Source organism: Panthera tigris, chromosome B4, assembly GCF_018350195.1.
Source record: "Panthera tigris isolate Pti1 chromosome B4, P.tigris_Pti1_mat1.1, whole genome shotgun sequence".
NCBI classification, from domain to species: Eukaryota; Metazoa; Chordata; class Mammalia; order Carnivora; family Felidae; genus Panthera; species Panthera tigris.
This window is the reverse complement of record NC_056666.1, coordinates 98,996,685-99,017,485: the sequence shown is the minus strand read 5'-3', so window position 1 is coordinate 99,017,485 and position 20,801 is coordinate 98,996,685. Positions and strand designations below refer to the sequence as shown.

The following is a 20,801-nucleotide window of genomic DNA, read 5'->3' as shown; positions in this document are numbered from 1 at the left end:
ATTTTATAACAAGTATATCAATGGTTGTAAAATAGAGATTTTTTTTCCCCTAGACCTATTCAAAATTCATTTCTCTTTTTCTTATAAATTTTATTTCCAGCTTTTTTTTAGGCCTCTAGAAATTTAATGTTACTTAGTATCTTTGGGATGGAAATTCTCTGTTAAATTAAACTTTGGTCTAGTATAATAAGTTGCAGGTTTTTCTTTACTATGTGAACCATAAATAGAGATCATGTTTAATGATAGCTCTAAGTTGTTCAACTTTCTATTAAAGACGTATACTTGTTGGAGGAGGAAAACTTTCCTCAATACTTACTTTCTTAAAACTTTACCTAATACTTTTTAAGCATAAAATTAAAGCTTGTTTGCTTTTAGATTATTATAGGTAATAGTGGATAATATGAAGTTGAGATTTCATAATATGAACTGTACACCTTTTCTTTGCTTTGCTTTGCTTTGCTTTGCTTTGCTTTTCAGGGTCCCAAAGGCGAAGCAGTTGGATCTATAACTCAACCCTTACCTAGCAGTTACTTGATCATCCGAGCTACTTCAGAGTCAGATGGTAAATACAGATTTTGATGGATTAGATTTTGGCCCTCATTTTTAAGGGTTTATTTTATATGCCACTGTGTATTTTCCTTTGGGAAAAATCTCTTTAGTATGGTACTGGAGCAGACATATTGTAATTATAAATTGCTTATGACACTAAAAACATTAACTTTGTAGACAACAATCTGATAGGAAGCACTGTATAATTGAGTGATGAATTAGCGTAAAGTTTTCTTCTTCATCCTCCATTGATATGTTAACACTCTTCTTACTTTCGTTAGTGTTCTTTGTGGTAACTCACTAGGTTTTGTACTTTTAGAGGTACATTTAATATTATTTGTATTTTGTTATTAAAAATTAACATTTATACACGTATATGCTGTTTTGAGTTTTTTTATATAGAAGATTCAAATACAAACTTTTCTGCAGTTAGTAACTTAATTCTTGAAGCAATATGGAGAGGGTAAAACTTATTTAATGGGAAAGTCACACTAGCTTTAAAACCTTAATAATTGATAATGGATTTCTTCCTCACTTTTATGTTTTATAGTTTAGACTAACTTAGCCTAGGGAATCTTGTAACCTTTTAGAGTTTACTTTTACCTGATGATTATTTTTAAAATATCATACGCACAAGCTTATGTTATGAAAAGCGTTTTACTTGGCTGATGTTTCCAACAGATATGGAAATACATATATACATTTTAAGAGCAACTAACTTTTATTTTGCTAATACAGTTCTAAATTTTAATTTAAAAATAAAGTTATTAGTGTTTCTACTAATGCGGCAGTTAATGACAATATTGTACAGGCATTTATTTCCATGACTTCAGAATTTTCATACCTATAAGTAAAGTGGATGGTGGTAAACCTGAAGTTAGACGTTTTATCAGAAACAAAATATTAATTTGATAAGTTTGTTTATAGTAGAAGCATAACCCGTTTAGTGTATTTTCTGTACCTTCGTTGGTAGCTACAAATTATACTACCTGTTAATGTTCTAAGATTTTAGAAGTAAAGTGTGTTTATTTTAGATTAGGTGTACTTTCTAATGTGTTCTATATACTGTTCATTTACCAGTGGTTTTTAGATGCTTGGTCTGTGAAAAGCACTTGCTAAACTGAAAAACTGCATTAAAAAATCCTTGCAAGATTTTATATTCACGTGAACTTTTCCAGTGAATGTTTCTCAAAGAAATAATAGTATGCTTAAAGGTTAACAGTATTAAATTAAGATGGATGCTGGTTTTTATAGTTTCTTGAACTATATTGCTTATGAATCTGTGTTCTTCTAGGAAGGTGCTGGATGGATGCTTTGGAGTTGGCCTTGAAATGTTCTAGTCTTCTTAAACGTACAATGATCAGAGAAGGAAAGGAACATGACCTGAGCATTTCATCAGAGAGCACACATGTGACTTTGTATGGCTTATTACGTGCTAACAATCTCCACAGTGGTGACAACTTTCAGTAAGTAGCTATTGCCACTAATTTGGTGATTTTTAGAAGGGACGATGTTATTCACTAGGTTAGTTGGCAGGCCTAGAATTTTTGTGGTGTATCTAGAATTGAACGTGGCTATTTTCTTCCCATTATATGGTCTGAGGCCTGATTTACCATTTGCTTATTTGCTATAATAAAGTATAGAAAGTTATTTCCTTTATTTCAGCTAATGTGAAGTAGTTGTTCTTTCCCAAATACATACCTTTTCTTTATACATGGTGTTCCCTCCATTAAGAATGTTTTCTAGTCCTCCTTGCTCTTTTTTCCTTTCATAATCCCATTCTTCAAGACCAATCTCAAATATTGCATCAAATGCAAAGCGTTTCTTGCTTCACAATAGTGAGATATAATCTGTTCTTCTATTACTGTTTTGTAGCACTTTTTAATTTTTTTGGTAATGGCACTTGACTTGCTCTACTTGGTATTTGTGGAATGCTCCTGTTATACCACAGGTGTTTCAAGTTGGAACTGTATCCTATTTGTGGTTTTATACCCTGAAACATTCATTGTAGTTAATACTAAAAAAAAATATTTCCCTGGGGAAACAAACAAGTACCTTAGTTGAGGTTCAGATCTCTTTTGTTGCTTTGGAGGGAAACTTAGACTTCTCCTCCCTTGCCCCAGTATTCAGCCTCTGCTCTGAAGCTACTTATTCCCAACAGCACTGAGGTTACTTTCCTCAAAGTTAGGAATGGGTGTTTGTTGGCGCCCCTTCCCAGGATTTTTCCCTTGAAGCTCTTCAGCTGTAAATAGTCCATTGTTTTTATTGAATACCAGATAATTTTTAAATGCTCTTATTTTGGAATCTTAAAAATTCATCTGCACATATTTATTCATTTAAATTTTTGAGCCTCTTTTGTGTATGAGACATACACTTTACTGTATTATTCACTGCATTATAAATAGGGAGATGTATCAGATATGATCCTAAATTTGAATCCAGTGCAATAGCATACTAGCTTTCTGATCCTGGAGAGATGGTTTTTTTTGTTTAAAACCTATAAAATGGCAGGCAACTATAAATGATAGGAAGATAAGAATGACACAAACAACCAAAGGAGAGATGCTGTAGGGTAATACAGGATCAGGAGAATTTAGAAGTTGGAAAGATAACATTCAGCTAGGGAATCAGAGGGAAGATCAATATAACAGATTTTTACAAAGGTAGTCAACATAGCAACATTTTCATTTGGCTGTATGACAAAACATGAGCTAAGAGATGCAGAGACCAGGGAAGTGGAGGCCTACCTTTGAGATACATAGTCTGCCTAGATGTAAGGGACAGGGAGTGGGTAAAATTAAAGAAGATTACAAGTTTTAAATCTCAGTGACCGATAAGATGATAGTAAAATAAAGGACCATGTTGGGAGATGATAATATATTAAATAATTGCACATGTTGAGGATGCATTGGCCCCAGGACATATAAGTGATATCAGCCAAGTGTTTAAAAACATGGGTCTGAAGCTTATTTCTGCATGCATAGGTTTGAAAATCAAACAAATGATGGTAAAGGCTTGAAATTGGCAAGCCTGCCAAAGGGGAGAGAGGACAGAGAAAATAAAAGAGGGTCAAGGAAGATTAAAATATCTTACAGATGGAAGGAGGTAAAAAGGATCAGAGAGCTCAAAAAGTCAAACCAGTTACATGGAACTGAGGCACTAATACCATTTTAAGAAAAATAATTGTCACAATCCTGTAATGCAGAGAAGTCACAGAAGGTGAAGATTATACAAGGCCACTGGATTTGTCAACTAAGCTGTCATTAGTTACCTTTAAAGGAACAGATTCAGTGGATTTAGGGGAGTGAAAACCAGATCATGAGAGATTAAAGAGTGAATAGGTGATAAGAAAGCAGAGACAGCAATTTTAGACTGCTATTTTAAAATATATGATTATAGGGGTGCCTAGATGGCTCAGTGGGTTAAGCATCCGACTCTTAACTGGCTCAGTTCATGATCTCCCGGTTTGTGAGATCGATCCCTGCATTGGGATCTGTGCTAACAGCGAGGAACCTACTTGGGATTCTCTCTCCCTGTCTCTCTCCCCCTCCCTCACACGCATGCTTGTTTTCTCTCAAAATACATAAAGAAACTTAAAAAAAATACATGATTATAAAGGGAAAGAAAGAAAATAATTACCATAAGAATGAATTTCTATTAGAAATTCTTTGGTTAGAATCCAAATGAAGATTTTGGAAAATAAGTTTTTTTAATTTTTTGAAGCTGGAAGTGAGTTTTTTTTATAAGTTCTATTTTGTACAGATTATTAACCCTAATCACTGTATGACTAGGGTGGGGGTAGCATCTTAATCTGTTTAGGCTATAGGTTTATTTCCATAAACTGAAATATCCATTTCTAGTTCTCCTTGGATTTTTTTTCTCAAGATTAAACCTGTGAGTCAAGTATTAAAGAGATATAATTACTTACCTTTTACATTTTCACTCACTTCAAGTGACTTTGGAGAGACCTTTACAGAGGGAAAGTCATAATTCATTTGAGTTCACTTGAGAATCTGATAATCTTGACTTGGAAGTTTTTCTTTAGGCCAGAAGTGACAGGTTGATTCAAGTGATGATGTTTGTAAAACCAAGAAAAAAATCTAGCAAGGCAAAGTCCAAAACTTTACTGTTGGAAGCTTTTTGCCCTAAATGGTAAAGAGGCAGAGTTCAGAGTGTTCTTTTGTAATATTTCCCAGGTTATTTAATTTCTCTGTTTTTTTATTTATTAATCTGTAAAGTGAGAATAATAATATTACTTATCTCATAGGATTATTTTTGAGTGTTAACTGAGTAAAATTATCTAAAACACAGAACAGTGCCTGACACTCAAATTCTGAATAAATGTTCATATCATTCTGATTTATAAATTAAATATTCTTTGTCTCTTTTATTCTTTCTCTTAATATTTCTTACCTTCAAGGTTAAATGATAGTGAAATTGAAAGGCAGCATTTTAAGGACCAAGATATGTATTCTGATAAATCTGATAAAGAAAATGATCAAGAACATGATGAGTCTGACAATGAGGTGATGGGGAAAAGTGAAGAAAGTGACACAGATACATCCGAAAGGCAAGATGACTCTTATATCGAACCTGAGCCCGTTGAGCCTTTAAAGGAGACTACCTACACTGAACAGAGCCATGAAGAACTAGGAGAGGTAAAAGTCTATGATTTTCAGGGATATTGGTTTTCTGATCCTTGGAAATTTTCAGCTGAAATTGAAGACGTTTCTTTGACCTATTGCTTATTTTTCTGAAAGAGAACATTTAGATGATACCTATTTTATTTTAAAAATTGCATACACGTGAAATATCTCGGGATTTATAAATAACATGTGTACTCACATGAGTACCAATAAATTCTATTAAATTTAAAGTTTACATTTTCTTCAGGTTTGTTTTTGAAATAGGATAGTACTAGTACTCCTTAATGTCATTGCCAGGTACAATGTGAATTGCAAGGACACATGAGTTTGTAATGTTCCTGGTATTGCTAATTCTTAGAAGTGAATATGGTATAAAATAATTGCATGTAATATTTTTTGTAATGAATTCTTTGTGTATATCCTTCACTTTGATGTCTCTTAACAACTACTCTTTTTACCTAAGTTTTATAGCTATAGACTTACTACCTAATGAGTTATTTCCCATTTTAAGAATGCTTGGGATAGTCTTACAGAATATGCATATTTCAACATCAGCTGTTTTTTTACATATCTAATGTGTCTGAGATAAATATGATATTTGAGTATTTTTTTGTCAATTGCTAAAGGCAGGTGAGGCTTCTCAAACAGAAACTGTGTCTGAAGAAAACAAAAGCCTTATCTGGACACTGTTGAAACAAGTCCGTCCTGGCATGGACCTGTCCAGGGTGGTTCTGCCGACATTTATTTTGGAACCTCGTTCTTTCCTGGATAAACTTTCAGATTATTACTATCATGCAGATTTCTTATCTGAGTAAGTAGATTCTCATTTCTTAAAATGAAAGATGCTTCATGGTTTTAAGAGATTTTTTTTTCAGAGCGCAAATTACAGTGGTTATGCCTTACCAAAACTAGGCTCTAATGAGATGTCCCTCTCTCCACCAGTTCTACAGTTGACCTTAATAAGAAGAATACTTAATACTTGGCTCTAATGTTTCCATTTATGCAGTTGAATTGAGAGATCACAAGTGTGAGGAAGACAAGGAGTCTATCCCTTACCTGACAGACAGTACTGCTTTCACAGGCTCCCTGTTTCCTGACCTAACATGGGAGAGGTGGTAGCGTTCCTTGTTCTCCCCCAGGTCACCTAAGCTCTTGTTCAGGTCCCATCCTGGGGCTTGTGCTTCTGTTTGTACTTATCCTGTCTGCATGCTCATGAGGGATGTGCTGCTTTCCACAACCAGAATGCTCCGCCAGTTGCTGGCTCACGGTATAAATCCCCACTTTCATCTTTGCTTTGTTTCCTGCCAGCTGATCCTGGATGTAATTCTGGGGAAGGCAGGCGTAAAGGAGGTGGAGGAGGAACTGCCGATCTCTTTCCCAGCGGTTTCTTGGGGAACCAGTAAAAGACATCAACTTTATGTATACCTTTCCAGGTTTCACATGCTGCCCCCATTCCAGCTGTTCAAGACACTGCATGTTCTAAGATGCTAGGTTCTGGTCCTGTGGCCTGGCTTTTAGATTCTTTATCAATATCTGTATTGAATTTATTAGTTGCTTTATTAGGCTGTTAGTTGCATTAGTGAACGTTGCAAAAGTCATAAGCTGAATCAAAAGATAATTGAAAAACTGGGAGATTTTTTGCAAATTAAGGCATACCCAAATTGTTAATCTCCCTAAAATAAATAGGGCTCTTAGAAATTTAATGAAAATGACCAGCAACCTAATAGAAAAAGAAGTAGAGGAAATGACCAGGTACTTCAAAGATGAATAGAAACAGTGCTTAAATGTGTAAATCTCACTCAAAATATGAAAAGTGCAGATTCAAACAAAAAGATACTGTTTTTTATCGATCACAGTGACCAAAATCCAAAAGCTTTTATACCCCAGTTTTGCTTTATATATTATAGTTCTTTTATCTGTGTAGAAATTCATTTCTCTGAGTGTGAGGCAGGTTCCTATGAATCACAGTGAGATCTTCCTGAGAGATGCCCACTTTCCTAAGTTGAAAGGTTGCAGTTTTCTGGCTACACACCCTGTTGCCAAGGCTCTGTGGGGCAGCAGGCACTTGTATGCTGCTGCTGCCGCCACTGCTGCGTGACACAAACCAGCACAGTGCTTTTGAAAAGAACCTGGCAGTATTTACCAGAATTATAGATGCAGTCAGTCCTTTGATCCAGTAATTCTGCTTCTGGGAACAGCCCCTACAAATATATCTCTACATATTCAAAATGACGTATATACAAGATTGTTGTGGTAGGGCTTGTAATAGAAAAAGATTAGATAACTCAAGTATTGAGCCACAGTTGACTGGTGGGTTAATAACATACGGTGCATTTGCATATAAGGAAGAAGTTTGTAACCTGATTTGGAGGGATCTCCAGGATTATGTGTATGTGAAAAAGGCAAGGTACAAAAAATATGTGGTTTGCTTCCTTTTTTATCTTTTTAAGAAAAGGAAGGCTGCGTATTTTTATTTGCTTCTTTATGCTTAAAGAAAACTGTTTGTTAAAAACTAAAAAAAAAAAAAAAAAAAGTTGCCTATATGGAGAGATGGGACAATGGCAAGACGTGTATACTTCTCCATGTTGCTTTGCGTTCTGAACTATGCAAATACAAAATAGCAAGTAAAGTTGAATAGCAAGAGAATTTAAATCAAGATAAGAAGAGCACAGAAGGTTGCTACTCCCTGTAAGAGCAGCGTTTCAACTTGGCACAGTGGTCAGTAAACCTAAGCCTGGTCTCTTCCATTTCACACTTCATCTTCAAAAATCACACACTGAACCTTCAGACATGCTTGAAGGAAGTAATAATTAAATTGTAATATACGTATGTACGAAGTTGTAATGTATATATTATATATGCATACATATACATGTGAAAACTCAGAATTCACTTCTGACATCTACAATGTTTTGCAACATTTTGCAGTTTAGAGCAATAGCAAAAGGGTAAAGGGGTAGCTGAGTCATGGCTTCTAAAAATTTCTTTAAGATGAAAATTGTTCTTTGATTATCTGTTACAATGATCGAATTTATTTACTCTGGAAAATCATTTGGTAGCACTTAGGGTTGAAGGCTAAAAATAGCGCTGATTGACTTAAATTATCTTAAAACTTCCATATTTGTGATTTGAAACTTCTCTATTTTGTAATAGGAGCTCAAGGGATATACAGTCCTATTCCTAGGGGGGCATTTTGCATGGGAGAGGCTAATATCAACCTCTTGTCCTCCCTTCTTGTAGGGCAGCATTCACCAGTTATCCTTAATCTCCTCTAATTGAAATAAGTGACTGAGAATAGACTAAATCAAATGAACGTGATCCTTCTCTGACATATGGAACTGAACACCTCTCACAAAATTGTTGATGAGGCTGCTTGGCCATTGCCCCATCATTGCAAATACTAGGCATCACGCAGTTCTTGAATCTCAAAATACATTCATTTTTTTCAATCATAATTTCTCACAGAACCCCTGGCAATATCTAAGGCTCTCCAGAACCCCACTTGAAAAACCTTGGTTTGGAGAGTTTGTAAAAACTACTTGAACAAAGACCTGGGCGGTGTATCAAACAATGGGAAAAATGGGGAGAAAAATAACCAGATTATGAAAAGTTATTCTTACAGACTGATTTACATGGTTGTTTTTGCCATATGTTTTAAATATGACTTATACTTGGGGCACCTGGGTGGCTCAGGTCATGATCTTACGGTTTGTGAGTTTGAGCCCTGCATCGGGCTCTGTGCTGACAGCTCCGAGCCTGGAGCCTGCTTCGGATTCTGTGTCTCCTTCTCTCTCTGCCCCTCCTCCACTTGTACTCTGTCTCCCTCTGTCTCTCAAAAATAAATAAATGTTAAAAAAAAATTTTTTTTTTAAATATGACTTACACTTTCCAATCATATACTCAGTTGGTTTACTTGATAAATACAAGGGAGAATTTGTGAGATATTTTGTAAAAGTTTTGTTTATACCATTTTGTGTTTTTAGGGCTGCTCTTGAAGAAAATCCTTACTTCCGTTTGAAGAAAGTAGTGAAATGGTATTTGTCAGGATTCTATAAAAAGCCAAAGGTAATGTTTATATTTAACTTTCTTTAGCCTAATATGAGTTCTTTATTTTTTATGTTATCTTTATCTATTGAAAAGCATTTCAGGGCCTCTGAGTTAGAAAAATTGTAAAATACTTTATCATTTAGACCTATATTATGATTGAAGTTACTTCACTTTATTTCCTGTCTCTACTATGAAATTTTATAAGGATAAGAGTTAAACCCATTTTGACTGGGAGGAGGTGAAATCTTCCAGATGTGTATTTTGAAACTTGTATGTTTTTTTCCTAGGGACTGAAGAAACCTTACAATCCTATACTTGGTGAGACTTTCCGTTGTTTATGGATTCATCCCAGAACAAACAGCAAAACATTTTATATTGCTGAACAGGTATTAGAAGTGCATGTTACAGAAACAAAACTGGTTCAGAAGTTACTGGGATATTTTAATAAAAAATATTAACTCAGTAAACTCACTGTTGATTATTAACCTTTCTTATTAGTGAACATTTGGTAAGCACTTAATCATTTAGTACTGAATATGACTAAACACCATGCTTATAGGTATTACTATTATAGTCATGGAATCCTGTGACCAAAAATAAATCTTTATGTTTCCTGAGCCATCCTCCCACACTGGTTTTGTCTTCTTTGTGACCAAAATTGTTCAGTGGTTTCCTAGTTCCTAAATCAGATTTTACACCTGTTTGTCTGGCATTCAAGGTCTTCCTTATCTTTCTAAATTAATCTCAAGTTTGATGCCTTTCTGAACCTTTGGCAGTAGTTCGACCTGTCTGTGCATTCACAACTAGGTAACCTGATACTGTACTTTTTTGCCTCATTATTTTTAAATTTAATTCTCCCATCCCAATATTTCTTCTCTGCTATTTTCCATCTAAATCAACCCTAACCTACTCCTCTTTCATGATCCAAGTGACTACACCTCTCACTGATTTCTCTCTTCTGTATTCTTTTTTGTGATCTCCATTAAGCTGTTATTTTAACACTTACATTAACTTTTTACAGAATATTTATTTCCCTAATCAAATTGTCAGCTCCTCGAAGGAATGCCCTTCCTACAAATCTTTTTGTTGTATATATAGTAGGCAGTCAAAAATATTTCTTAATTTTGGGACTCCTGGCTGGCTCTGTCAGTGAAGCATGCAACTCTTGATCATAGGGTTGTGAGTTCGAGCCCCACGTTGAGGGTAGAGATAAAATATCTTTAAAAATTTTTTCTTGGTTTTAATCTTTCATTAATTTAGACATATATACATCTTACTCATGATTCTCAATCTTTCCCCCGTCCTCCCCTTTACTCCCTGGTCCTGAGGAATATGACATTATTTCTCAATAACAGTGACCCCTTACTATAATAATTCTCATGAGAAGTTTAAGAAGAATGAGGAGACTATGTTTCATTTGAAAAACCTTCCTCTTCCCTAGAAATTTTGATATACCTTTCAAATTGAAACCACTTATCTGTGTATTAATTTTTTAACTGATTATGCCACCTTGCATTTTAGTTCATTGTAAATCCTTGCTAAATTGAGAAGCTTGAGAAGAGTTTGATTTTAGCTTTGACTCATTTCAGAAAACATAATGTGTATATATTTTGAAAATATTAGATTACTGAAGTAACATTTGTTAAAACTTTTGTTTCCTACAGCCTATTAAGTAATCTATACAAAAATAGCCACTGTATTAGTTATCCATTGCTGTATAAATAAATGGCTTCCAAAATTTAATGGCTCAAAACAAACATTTATTAGCTCCTACAGTGAGGCTTAGCAATCTGAGAGCTGCTTAGCTGGGTGGTTCTGGCTCAGGGTCTCTCATGAGTGTGCAGTCAAGATGTCAGCCAGCTTTGCAGTCATCTAAAGACTTAGCTGGGCTGAAAGATATCACTTCCAAGCTCATCACGTGGCTTTTGACAAGAGCACTCAGTTCCCCTCCATATGGGCTTCTCTGTAGAGTTGTTCACAACATGGAAGCTGGCTGCTCAGAGCTAATGATCTGAGAGAGAGAGAGACCAAAATGGATGGTGCATTGTAGCTTAATTTCAGAAGTGACATACTATCACTTTTATACAAACTTGGTTTGGTACACTGTAAGAGGAGCCTATCTAATGTGTGAATACCAGAAGGTGGTTTCCTTGGGAGATATCTTGGAGGCTGGTTACTATAATCAATGTTTAATTTTACCACTTACCAAACATTTCTTCATACTAATTATTAGAGTATACAGTTAAGACTTGAACTTTGACAATAGTACAATAATATGCTTATGTTGCTTATTTTATGTTTTTTTCTGTGTTCAATAGGTGTCCCATCATCCACCAATATCTGCCTTTTATGTTAGTAACCGAAAGGATGGATTTTGCCTTAGTGGTAGTATCCTGGCTAAGTCCAAGTTCTATGGTGAGTTTCCCCTTGTCTCAGTCTGCCCCTTTTTTCTGGAAGGTAGTATTTCCTGGTGAGCTTTTCTATAGACAATGTCTTGGGTTGTTTCCAGAAAGGAATTTATATGTCATTTTAAGTATCATCTTTACTTGGATAATGGCCTTTCCTTTGTAGTGTTTTTCTTTGCCCATTCATAAGTATGATTCATAAATAGGACTCATTTTGTATAAGTATTCATCACATATGTGTAAATTCATCACAAGCACCATTTATCAAAAGACAGAATGACCACTCTTAGCCATTTTAGTGCATAATGTACTTTTTTGCTTTTAGTCCCACTGAAGGTTTTTGTTCTATCTCATTGTATCTGAGGGGTTGGTCATTCTATTTAGTCTTTGAATAAAGAGGGAAAGAATACAAGTACAGTTAGAATACTTGGTCCAGGGTCAGTCAGTAATGATAATTAATCTTGGGCCAAACAACATACTAATAAAAACTTTCATTAGTATAAGGGAAAATAGTGAAATATGGTTACTGTAGGAAACCTTAATCTAAAAACTATGACAATTCAAACAAGCAAATGGCTAAAGCTATATACTAGTAGAACGTATTTAACCTTAATTGCTTTTGTTTTTTTAAATTAATTTTTAAATGGAGAAAAATCAATGAATTAAATGAAGAATTTTAAATCTGAGAGAAAAAAATAATTATTCTAAGATTGGGAAAATATGTCAACAGAAACTAAGGGTCTGGTTACCTGATAGAGTGGAGAACCATAGATGGGTCTATAACAGGGAAATCTAACAATAGTTTTTGATAAAAGAATATGGTATATGCCTTTATTTTTCTTTAAGGTATCCATTATGTGTTTTGATGTTTGGGGTCTTGATTTTGGTTTTTTGCCTAGTTTTACATTTTGCTTGTTTTAGAAGATGATTTTTTTTCTTCTATATTTAGGTTGTTCTCTCCCCGCTTACCTCCCGTCCCTCCATGCCCCTCCTCTGATTATAACATAAATGACTTTTATGAGCATGTGTTCTGCGCTTGAGAAATTTTTATGAGTACCAAGTGCATCGCTCACTTTTTGGGATTACTTCAGCAGTTAGCCTTGTTTTTTTCTGTTACATTATGATTTGTGTATATCAGAGCTATCTGTTACTTTATATTTTGAAAGAATTTACAAAATTCAGGCCTTGTAGGGGCACTTTTTTGATAACTTCCTTCTTCCATTTGGTTTTTGAATTGTTTGTATAGAGAAGTTTATATTGGTCTAGGAATTCATTTTTTTTTTTAGTCTAAATGAAGCTAAACTTAAAGACATCTGGATAGAGTGTATTCCTCTTAACATGTAGTTTCTGTTTCTTTCTTGACGTTTTGTAGTTAATGAAAAATTTAAAAGGTGTGTTATGCAAGCATTAAGTACAGTTGAGTGGCTATATTAATACATTTTAAGACAAAGTATTAACAGAGTAAGAACATTTCATAAAGATAAAAGGTTTAATACATCACCATAATAATAAATATGCCTAACTACAGAACTTCAAAATACATGAAGCAAAAATAGAATTAAGGGGACAAATAGGCAATTCTAGAACCATGGTTGTACACTAACACTCTCTCCTCAGCAAATGATGAGACAACTAGATAAAATATAAGCAAAGACATGTAAGACCTGAAGAACACTATCAACCACCTTACCCTAATTGATATTTCTAAAATATTACAACAGACAATGACAGAATACACATTATTTTTAAGTATATATATGGTATTTTCACTGGTAATGATGATATTTGATGACAAAATAACTCTCCATAAATTTTAAAAGAATTCATACAGAGTATGTTTTGCAACCTCAAGGAAATAGAATTAATTTCTTTTAATGTTTATTTTTGAGAGAGATGGAGATGGAATGCGAGTGGGTTAGGGGCAGAGAGAAAGAGAGACACAGAATCCGAAGCGGGCTCCATCCAGGTTCCGAGCTGTCAGCACAGAGCCCGACATGGGGCTCTAACTCACGAGCTGTGAGATCATGACCTGAGCCAAAGTTGGATGCCACCCAGGCGCCCCTCAAGGAAATAGAATTAGAAATGAATAATAAGATACCAACTTAAGCTCCAAATATTTAGTAATTCAACAACACACTTCTACAATCCATGGACCAAAGAAGAAATTGCAAGAGAAATTAGAAGATATTTTAAACTAAATGATAATAAAAATGCAACATACCAAAATTGGTGAGATGCGGCAAAAGTGGTGTTGAGAGGGGAATTTATAACTTTAAGTTAGAAAAGAAGAAAGATCTAAATCAGTGATCTAACTTCTTACCCTATGAAATTAGAAAAAGAGCTAATTAAGTTCAAACTAAGTAGAAGAAAGGAAATAATGAAAAGCAGACGTCAGTGTAGAATGTAGACAAACAGTACAGAAAATCAGAAATTACTAAGAGTTGATTGTAGACTGATCAAAAAAAAGGTACAAATCAGGAATAAGTGAGCAGAATCACTACTGATCCTACAGATACTGAAAGAATGATAAGGAAACATTATGAACAATAATGTTCCTTAGAACAGCTTAGATGAATTGGGCAAATCCCTTGAAAAATAAAAATTACCAAACTGACCCAAAAAAGGCATAAAATTTTAATAGTCTTAAATCAGGGAAAGAAATTGAATTAGTAATTTAAAGTCTTCCTTCAGAGATATATTCCAGTTCCAGATGTTTTCAGTTCTTCTAAACATTTAAAGAAGCAATTATACCATGGCACCTGGGTGGCTCAGTCAGTTGAACGTCCGAATTCGGCTCAGATATGATCTCACGGCTCATGAATTTGAGCCCCACGTCGGGCTCTGTGCTGCCAGCTCTGAGTCTGGAGCCTGCTTCGGATTCTGTGTCTCCATCTTTCTCTGCCCCTCGCCTGCTCATGCTCTGTCTTTGTCTCTCTCTGTCTCAAAAATAAACATCATGGGGCACCTAGGTGGCTCAGTCAGTTAAGCGTCAAACTTCGGCTCAGGTCATGATCTCATGGTTCATGGGTTCGAGTCCCGCATCAGACTCTGTGCTGACAGCTTGAAGCCTGGAGCCTGCTTCAGATTCTGTGTCTCCTTCTCTCTCTTCCCCTTCCCCACTGGCACCCTGTGTCTCAAAAATACATAAACGTTAAAAAAATTTTTGGAAGAAAAAAATTAAAAATCATTAAAAAAAATTTAATATATATAATACCAAAATATATACCAAAGAAATAATACCAAAAACAAAAAAAAAAAACCCAATTCTATACAACTGTTTATAGAAAATAAGAGGAAATGTTTCTCAGCTCATTTTATGAGGCTTACATACCCTAATCCCAAAACCAGATATTATAGGAAAAGTACATATTATTATCTCTCATGAATATATAGTACATGCAAAAATCCTTACCAAATTAGTAACAAATCAGTATTTATGAAGAGTAGTATACACATAAAAGGATATATTAAAATGATACATATCATGATCAGTTTATCAAGTGGGATTTATCTTAAAGGCACAGGTTGGTATATCATTGAAAACTGGTGTAGTTCATGTTAATAGAATAAAAGAAAACTATATTTTAATAAATGCAGAAAAAGCATTTGACAAATTTCAACACCCACTCATAATAAAATCTCTTAACAAACTAGGACTAGATTAAAGGTATCTATGAAAAATAATAGCCAGCTTCATACTCTTAAGGTGAAAATTAAATAATTTTTACTTAAGTAAGATCAGGAACAAGGCAAAGATGTTGACTCTCACTACTTCTTTATAAAATTGTTATTAAAGGTTGTAGCCAGTGCAGTAGGCAAGTTAAAGAAAAAGCATACAGATTAGAAAGGAGGAAGTTAAAAACCATATGCATACCTAATCTATATAGAAAATTCTCAAGAGTATACCAAGCACTACTAGAACTAATAAATGAGTTTAGTAAGGTTGCTGGATACAAGGCCAAAATAAAAAGTCACTTGTATTTCTGTATACTCAGAATGAGCACTTGCAGAATGAAATTTAAAAAACAACTCATTAATTATAATAGTATGTGAAAATAAAATATTTAGGAAAAAAATAAAAGATGTATAAGACTTGTACACTGAAAAACTAAAAAGCATTGGTGAGGAAATTAAAAAGAATTTAAATAAATGTTGTTAAAATGGTATGAAATGTTGTTACGACAGCATGGATGAATCTGGGAAACATTTTGCTAAGTAAAAGAAGTCGGACACTGTAAACTATTTTATGATTCCATCTATACAAATTCTAGAATAGGTAAAACTACAGTGATAAAAAACAGACCAGTGTTTTCCTGAGGCTGGAGGAAGGGGGAACTCTATGGGGCTGATGCAAAGTTCCATATCTTGATTGTGATGGTGATGGTTACGTGACTGTATACAGTTGTCAAGAGTATCAAAATACACACTTAAAGTGGGTCATTTATTGTATGTAAATTGTACCTCAATAAAACTGATGATAGGGGAAAAGAAAAATACACTTGGGAGAAAAGCTAGAAGAAAATACCATGAAATTCTATCATCAATTGAATTTTGATGGTTTGTGCTTATGTTTTCTTTTTCTAAATTATCTATAGTAGTATTGTGTCCGTTTTAGTACTTAAAGCTTGGGCCTTAACTATGTAACTTGAAGATAAATAATAATGTTTTTATTCAAACATTAGATACATTAAGCCATACCATAAAGCAATGTTTTATTGCACGTCCCACACTTCTAAGATTTTTAAGAGCCTCATATAAAATAACATAATAAGCACATAACTGTACCTTTTTAACGTGCTCATTTTATAAGACCAGGAATATGGGTCATGTATGTTTTGGACATAAGATAACAAATATATATTTGGGCACATTGAGATTGAGATGTTTTTAAGACATTCCACTGTAGATCTATGAAGGGTGTCCTAAATATATTTTATTTTGAATTGGTTGCATTGATTTTGTTAAATTTAATAAATAATATTTAATTTAGGAAATTCATTATCCGCAATATTAGAAGGAGAAGCACGATTAACTTTCTTGAATAGAGGCGAAGATTATGTCATGACAATGCCGTATGCTCATTGTAAAGGTAAGTATTTCCCATACTTGAGTTAGATATTCCTTAAACCTGTTTAAGTAAATGTATATGGCTGTAATCTGTTGTGTTTTTTGATTGATGGAGTCAGCCTTTCATTTGAAAGTGTCCTTGGTTTATAGGTACTGAAGATTATTGCTATCATCTGCTGAATATTTCTGTGGTGAATTAATTCACCTACATCAGACTTTTTATAAAACATACCTAGTTGGAAGAGGCTGATTTATAATAATCGAATTTCATTTGCCTAATGTGCAGGTTTTAAAATTGATAAAACTGCCCATTGTTTCAAAATCTTCAAAAGTGATTTTCATTTTCTTGTACTACCACCCCCTATTAAAATTTTAATTTCCTGATTCTCAGTGTACTAAATACTTTAAAAATGTTTCTTATTCTCATTTGGCAATTTCTTAAAAACTAATGTATTATACTTTCCCCCCATTATTAAAGATAGTTAAAATTAAAATAAAGATACTAAACTATCATTTACAACAGTCCAGGTGCCCAGCCATTCTGTGCATTTACATTTATCAACTCATTTAATCATTCCAGCAGCCCTATAAAGTAGATAATATTGTCTCTGTTTTATGGATGTGGAAAATGAGGCACACAGAAGTTAATTTGCCAGAGATCACATAGCTAGGATGTTGCAGAGTCAAGATCTCTGTGACCTGCACTGCTACACTATAGGGCATCAGCTTGGTCATTATCTGTATACTCCTTCCCAGCCCATTTTTTAAAAATAACTTTTTTGGGTACTTATCCTCTTTTAGGGACTGATTCATGTAAACATGGAAATTATTTAATGTGGCCTCATTTCACAGAAACAAAAACCGAGAGTTTTAAGAATCTTACCTAAGGCCAAATCAGCTACTTAGTAAGAACGTTGAGACTAAACTCTAGGCTTGTTGACTCCTATCGACTGTAACATGGACCTACTTTGTGTGAAGTACAGGAGCGGCCACCTTGTGGCCTCAGGCTGGATAACTCTTAGAGCTTCATGTGTGATTCTTAAAATAGACATGAAGTGAAATATCTGAAATTATGAACGGAATTGAGAAGAAATATATTTTTAAATTTTATATCATTTAGAATAAACAAAATGATATTTTATATAGATACCCAATGCCAGTGGCTTTTTTTTTTTTTGGCATGAAAAAGGAGATTATAATAACCCCTTTGTGAATGAGCATAGGAAATAATGATTGCTTTCTACCCTTGTGTATTTTCTAAGATGTGTTCCCCAAATCATTAATCTCACAAATTGCTTTACAAAAGGAGTTCCATAGCCAAATAAGTATGAGAAACATTGCATAGTCTGGTCCCCTCTTGGAAATTAACATTGTACATTTGCATATTAAAGGCAGCCTTAACAGTTTCATACAAGAACACACATAGTTTAACAGAGTTAAATGAATTTTCTCAACTTTTCACCACAGAACCTATTTTTGAGGGAATTTTTTATATGTTTGTCTTATTTATACAGTTGATTCTTGTTATTTGTAATAGCTATGTTCCATAAAGTCATCACAAACACTGTTTTAAAGAATACTAAACTATTGATCCTAGGAGAAATGCAAGGTTAGGTTCCTGTGAGCCTCTTGACACATTTTCATCAATCAATCAATACCTAACCTTGTTTCTATTCAAAGACGCCTTATTATATATTATTGATTCATTAACATTGAACTGACAGCCAACAGCACTATAACTCATGCCTGAGTCAAGCTTTAACAAGATACATTATAGCCTTCTGTACTTAGAAAGGCTATACAGTACATTAGCACTCCATTTGGGGGTCATTTTTAAACAACAAAATCCCCAACAAAAAGCACCAAAATGTGAAAAATGTGGCACTTAAATATACTGCAAAAAAGGCACTTGTTTACCAAATGAGAGATGAAACCAGAAGGCAGTGTTACCTTGTTCAACCTCAGCTGGCAGTTTGCACATTGGACAACTCAAATTTTTCACCACTCTGTACATGTCCATGAATGATTACAAGAGTGCTGTGAGTATTTATTTGGGGATTGCTAATATATTTTAGTAAGAATGTGAATTCTGAAATAGTTCCATCTACAAATGGAATGAAATCTGCAAATAATTGTATCCTCTATTTAAGTCCTACAGAAACAACTTTATGTGTATGTTACTGATTGTTATTGGGTGGGACAGAACGCTCTTGAATTATTGGTTTTTCCTAGAAGAAGATTAGATTATAAAGTTCTGCTGGTTACTAGCCAGTGTTGCTCTCTCTCCAACCTTTTGTCGAAATTGTTTTTTTTTCTTTAGGAATTCTTTATGGCACAATGACACTGGAGCTTGGTGGAATAGTCAATATTACGTGTCAAAAAACTGGATACAGTGCAATACTTGAATTCAAACTAAAGGTTAGTAGGGAGAGAAGGTATCACCCAATTAAAGAAGATCTGTGCTATAAATATTGAACAAAGAGCACAGTTTAGTTCCTTATTAAAAAATAAATATAAGAACACAGAATTCATCAAAAGACAGCCTTGGCAGATCCAAATCCACACAAAACCATCATTTTTTTTGTTTTAATTTTAATTAATAAAACTGTTGGTATAATATAACAAATGAGATATATAGAGTAAATGGATAGAAATTTCTCAGTAAATTAAAACATTACAAAATACCACAAAGCATGTATCAGCTTGAGCTATAGTTGTGTACACTAAGAATTGTATGCCTAACAATTTACTCCAAAACTCACAGCCTTAAAAACAACCTTGTTCTGATCCATACGGGTTCTATAATTTGGACAGAGCATATTGCGGATGGCTTATCTCTGCCACATCATGTTTGGGGCCTTAGTTGGGAAGCCTTGCAGGTTGTGAGTGACTCAGCAACTGGGGCCAATAATCTGAAGGCTCAGTCACTTCCATGTCTGGTGCCTGGACTGGGAAGACTAAAAGACTGGGACTACTGATCTGAGCACCTAGTATATGTGGCCTTTCCATTTGGCTTGGCTTCCTTACAGCATAGTGGCTTCAAGGTAGTCAGACTTGTTACTTGGTGGCTCAGGGTTCCAAGTGCAAGTGTTGTTGTGACCAGGGTGGAAGCTGTATTGCCATCCATGACCTGGTCTCAGAAGTCAAATTACATCACTTCCACCATTTTCTATTAGTTGAAGAGTTATAAGCTCGCTCAGATTCAAGGGGAAGGGGCACCTGGGTGGCTCAGTTGGTTAAGCATCCAACTTCGGCTCAGGTCATGATCTCATGCTTCATGAGTTTGAGCCCCATGTCAGGCTCTGCGCTGACAGTACAGGGCCTGCATGGGATTCTCTGTCCCTGACCCTCCCCCACTTGCACTTTCTCTCTCAAAATAAATAAATTAAAAAAAAAAAAAAAACTTCAAGGGGAAGAGATATGGACCCCACTTCTCAGTGGGAAGATGGCCATCTTTGGAAAATTCTCTCTGCCTCTGAGTGAAAGGGAAATTTAAGACCTTTTCACCATGGCTGCTATTGGTATAGGACAATATATTATATTCAAAGAATATGAACTGTTTAATATTTGTTAAATTTCTCCTATGTTGCTATCTAGCCGATCAGCAACTTTGCTCTAATAAAAAGTATCTCTTTTAAGTATTATTTGGTGCAGTGCCCTTTGTTGTTGTTTTTTTTTTAATCTTAGCAAATTTTTTTTTTGTATGGTGATAGTGTTATTTGAAAATCATGACTAAAGATGTTTTAAGTAATTTATGATACTTTTAAGGGTTAGATTGGAACATCAAAATTTTGTCACAGATGAGTGACATTAGTAAGGCAATATAGTAACTCAAAGTGTTTTCCTTATAATTTAATTTTGGAGGATTTTTGGTTAAGTATTGTTTTACTGTTTAGTTTTGAAGGCAGGGGTATTATTACTTCTAACAGATGAGTTAAGTCCCTTAAGTCTACTGAATTGTTATTGCTTCAACATACCGTAGCATTGACAGCTCAGTTGAGTCAGGAGAGAGCAGAGAGCATGAGTTATCATTTGTGATCTTCCTCAACATGTTTATTTGGACTTCACACAGTCTGTTTATTTTTGC

General features: G+C 34.4%; 1 protein-coding gene across 14 annotated transcripts in view; it reads left to right on the top strand.

Annotated features, from left to right (window-relative positions):
• The window catches only part of OSBPL8 (oxysterol binding protein like 8), a 150,865-nt gene that overhangs the window by 117,627 nt on the left and 12,437 nt on the right, over window positions 1-20,801 (top strand). For all 14 annotated transcript variants that reach the window (XM_042992796.1, XM_042992785.1, XM_042992792.1 and 11 more), the window contains 9 exons: window positions 478-562; window positions 1,844-2,015; window positions 4,970-5,207; window positions 5,822-6,006; window positions 9,179-9,260; window positions 9,530-9,628; window positions 11,561-11,657; window positions 16,638-16,736; window positions 19,035-19,132. In XM_042992796.1, the coding sequence (XP_042848730.1) occupies window positions 478-562; window positions 1,844-2,015; window positions 4,970-5,207; window positions 5,822-6,006; window positions 9,179-9,260; window positions 9,530-9,628; window positions 11,561-11,657; window positions 16,638-16,736; window positions 19,035-19,132 (1,155 nt within the window). The remainder of the gene's footprint in view (window positions 1-477; window positions 563-1,843; window positions 2,016-4,969; window positions 5,208-5,821; window positions 6,007-9,178; window positions 9,261-9,529; window positions 9,629-11,560; window positions 11,658-16,637; window positions 16,737-19,034; window positions 19,133-20,801) is intronic.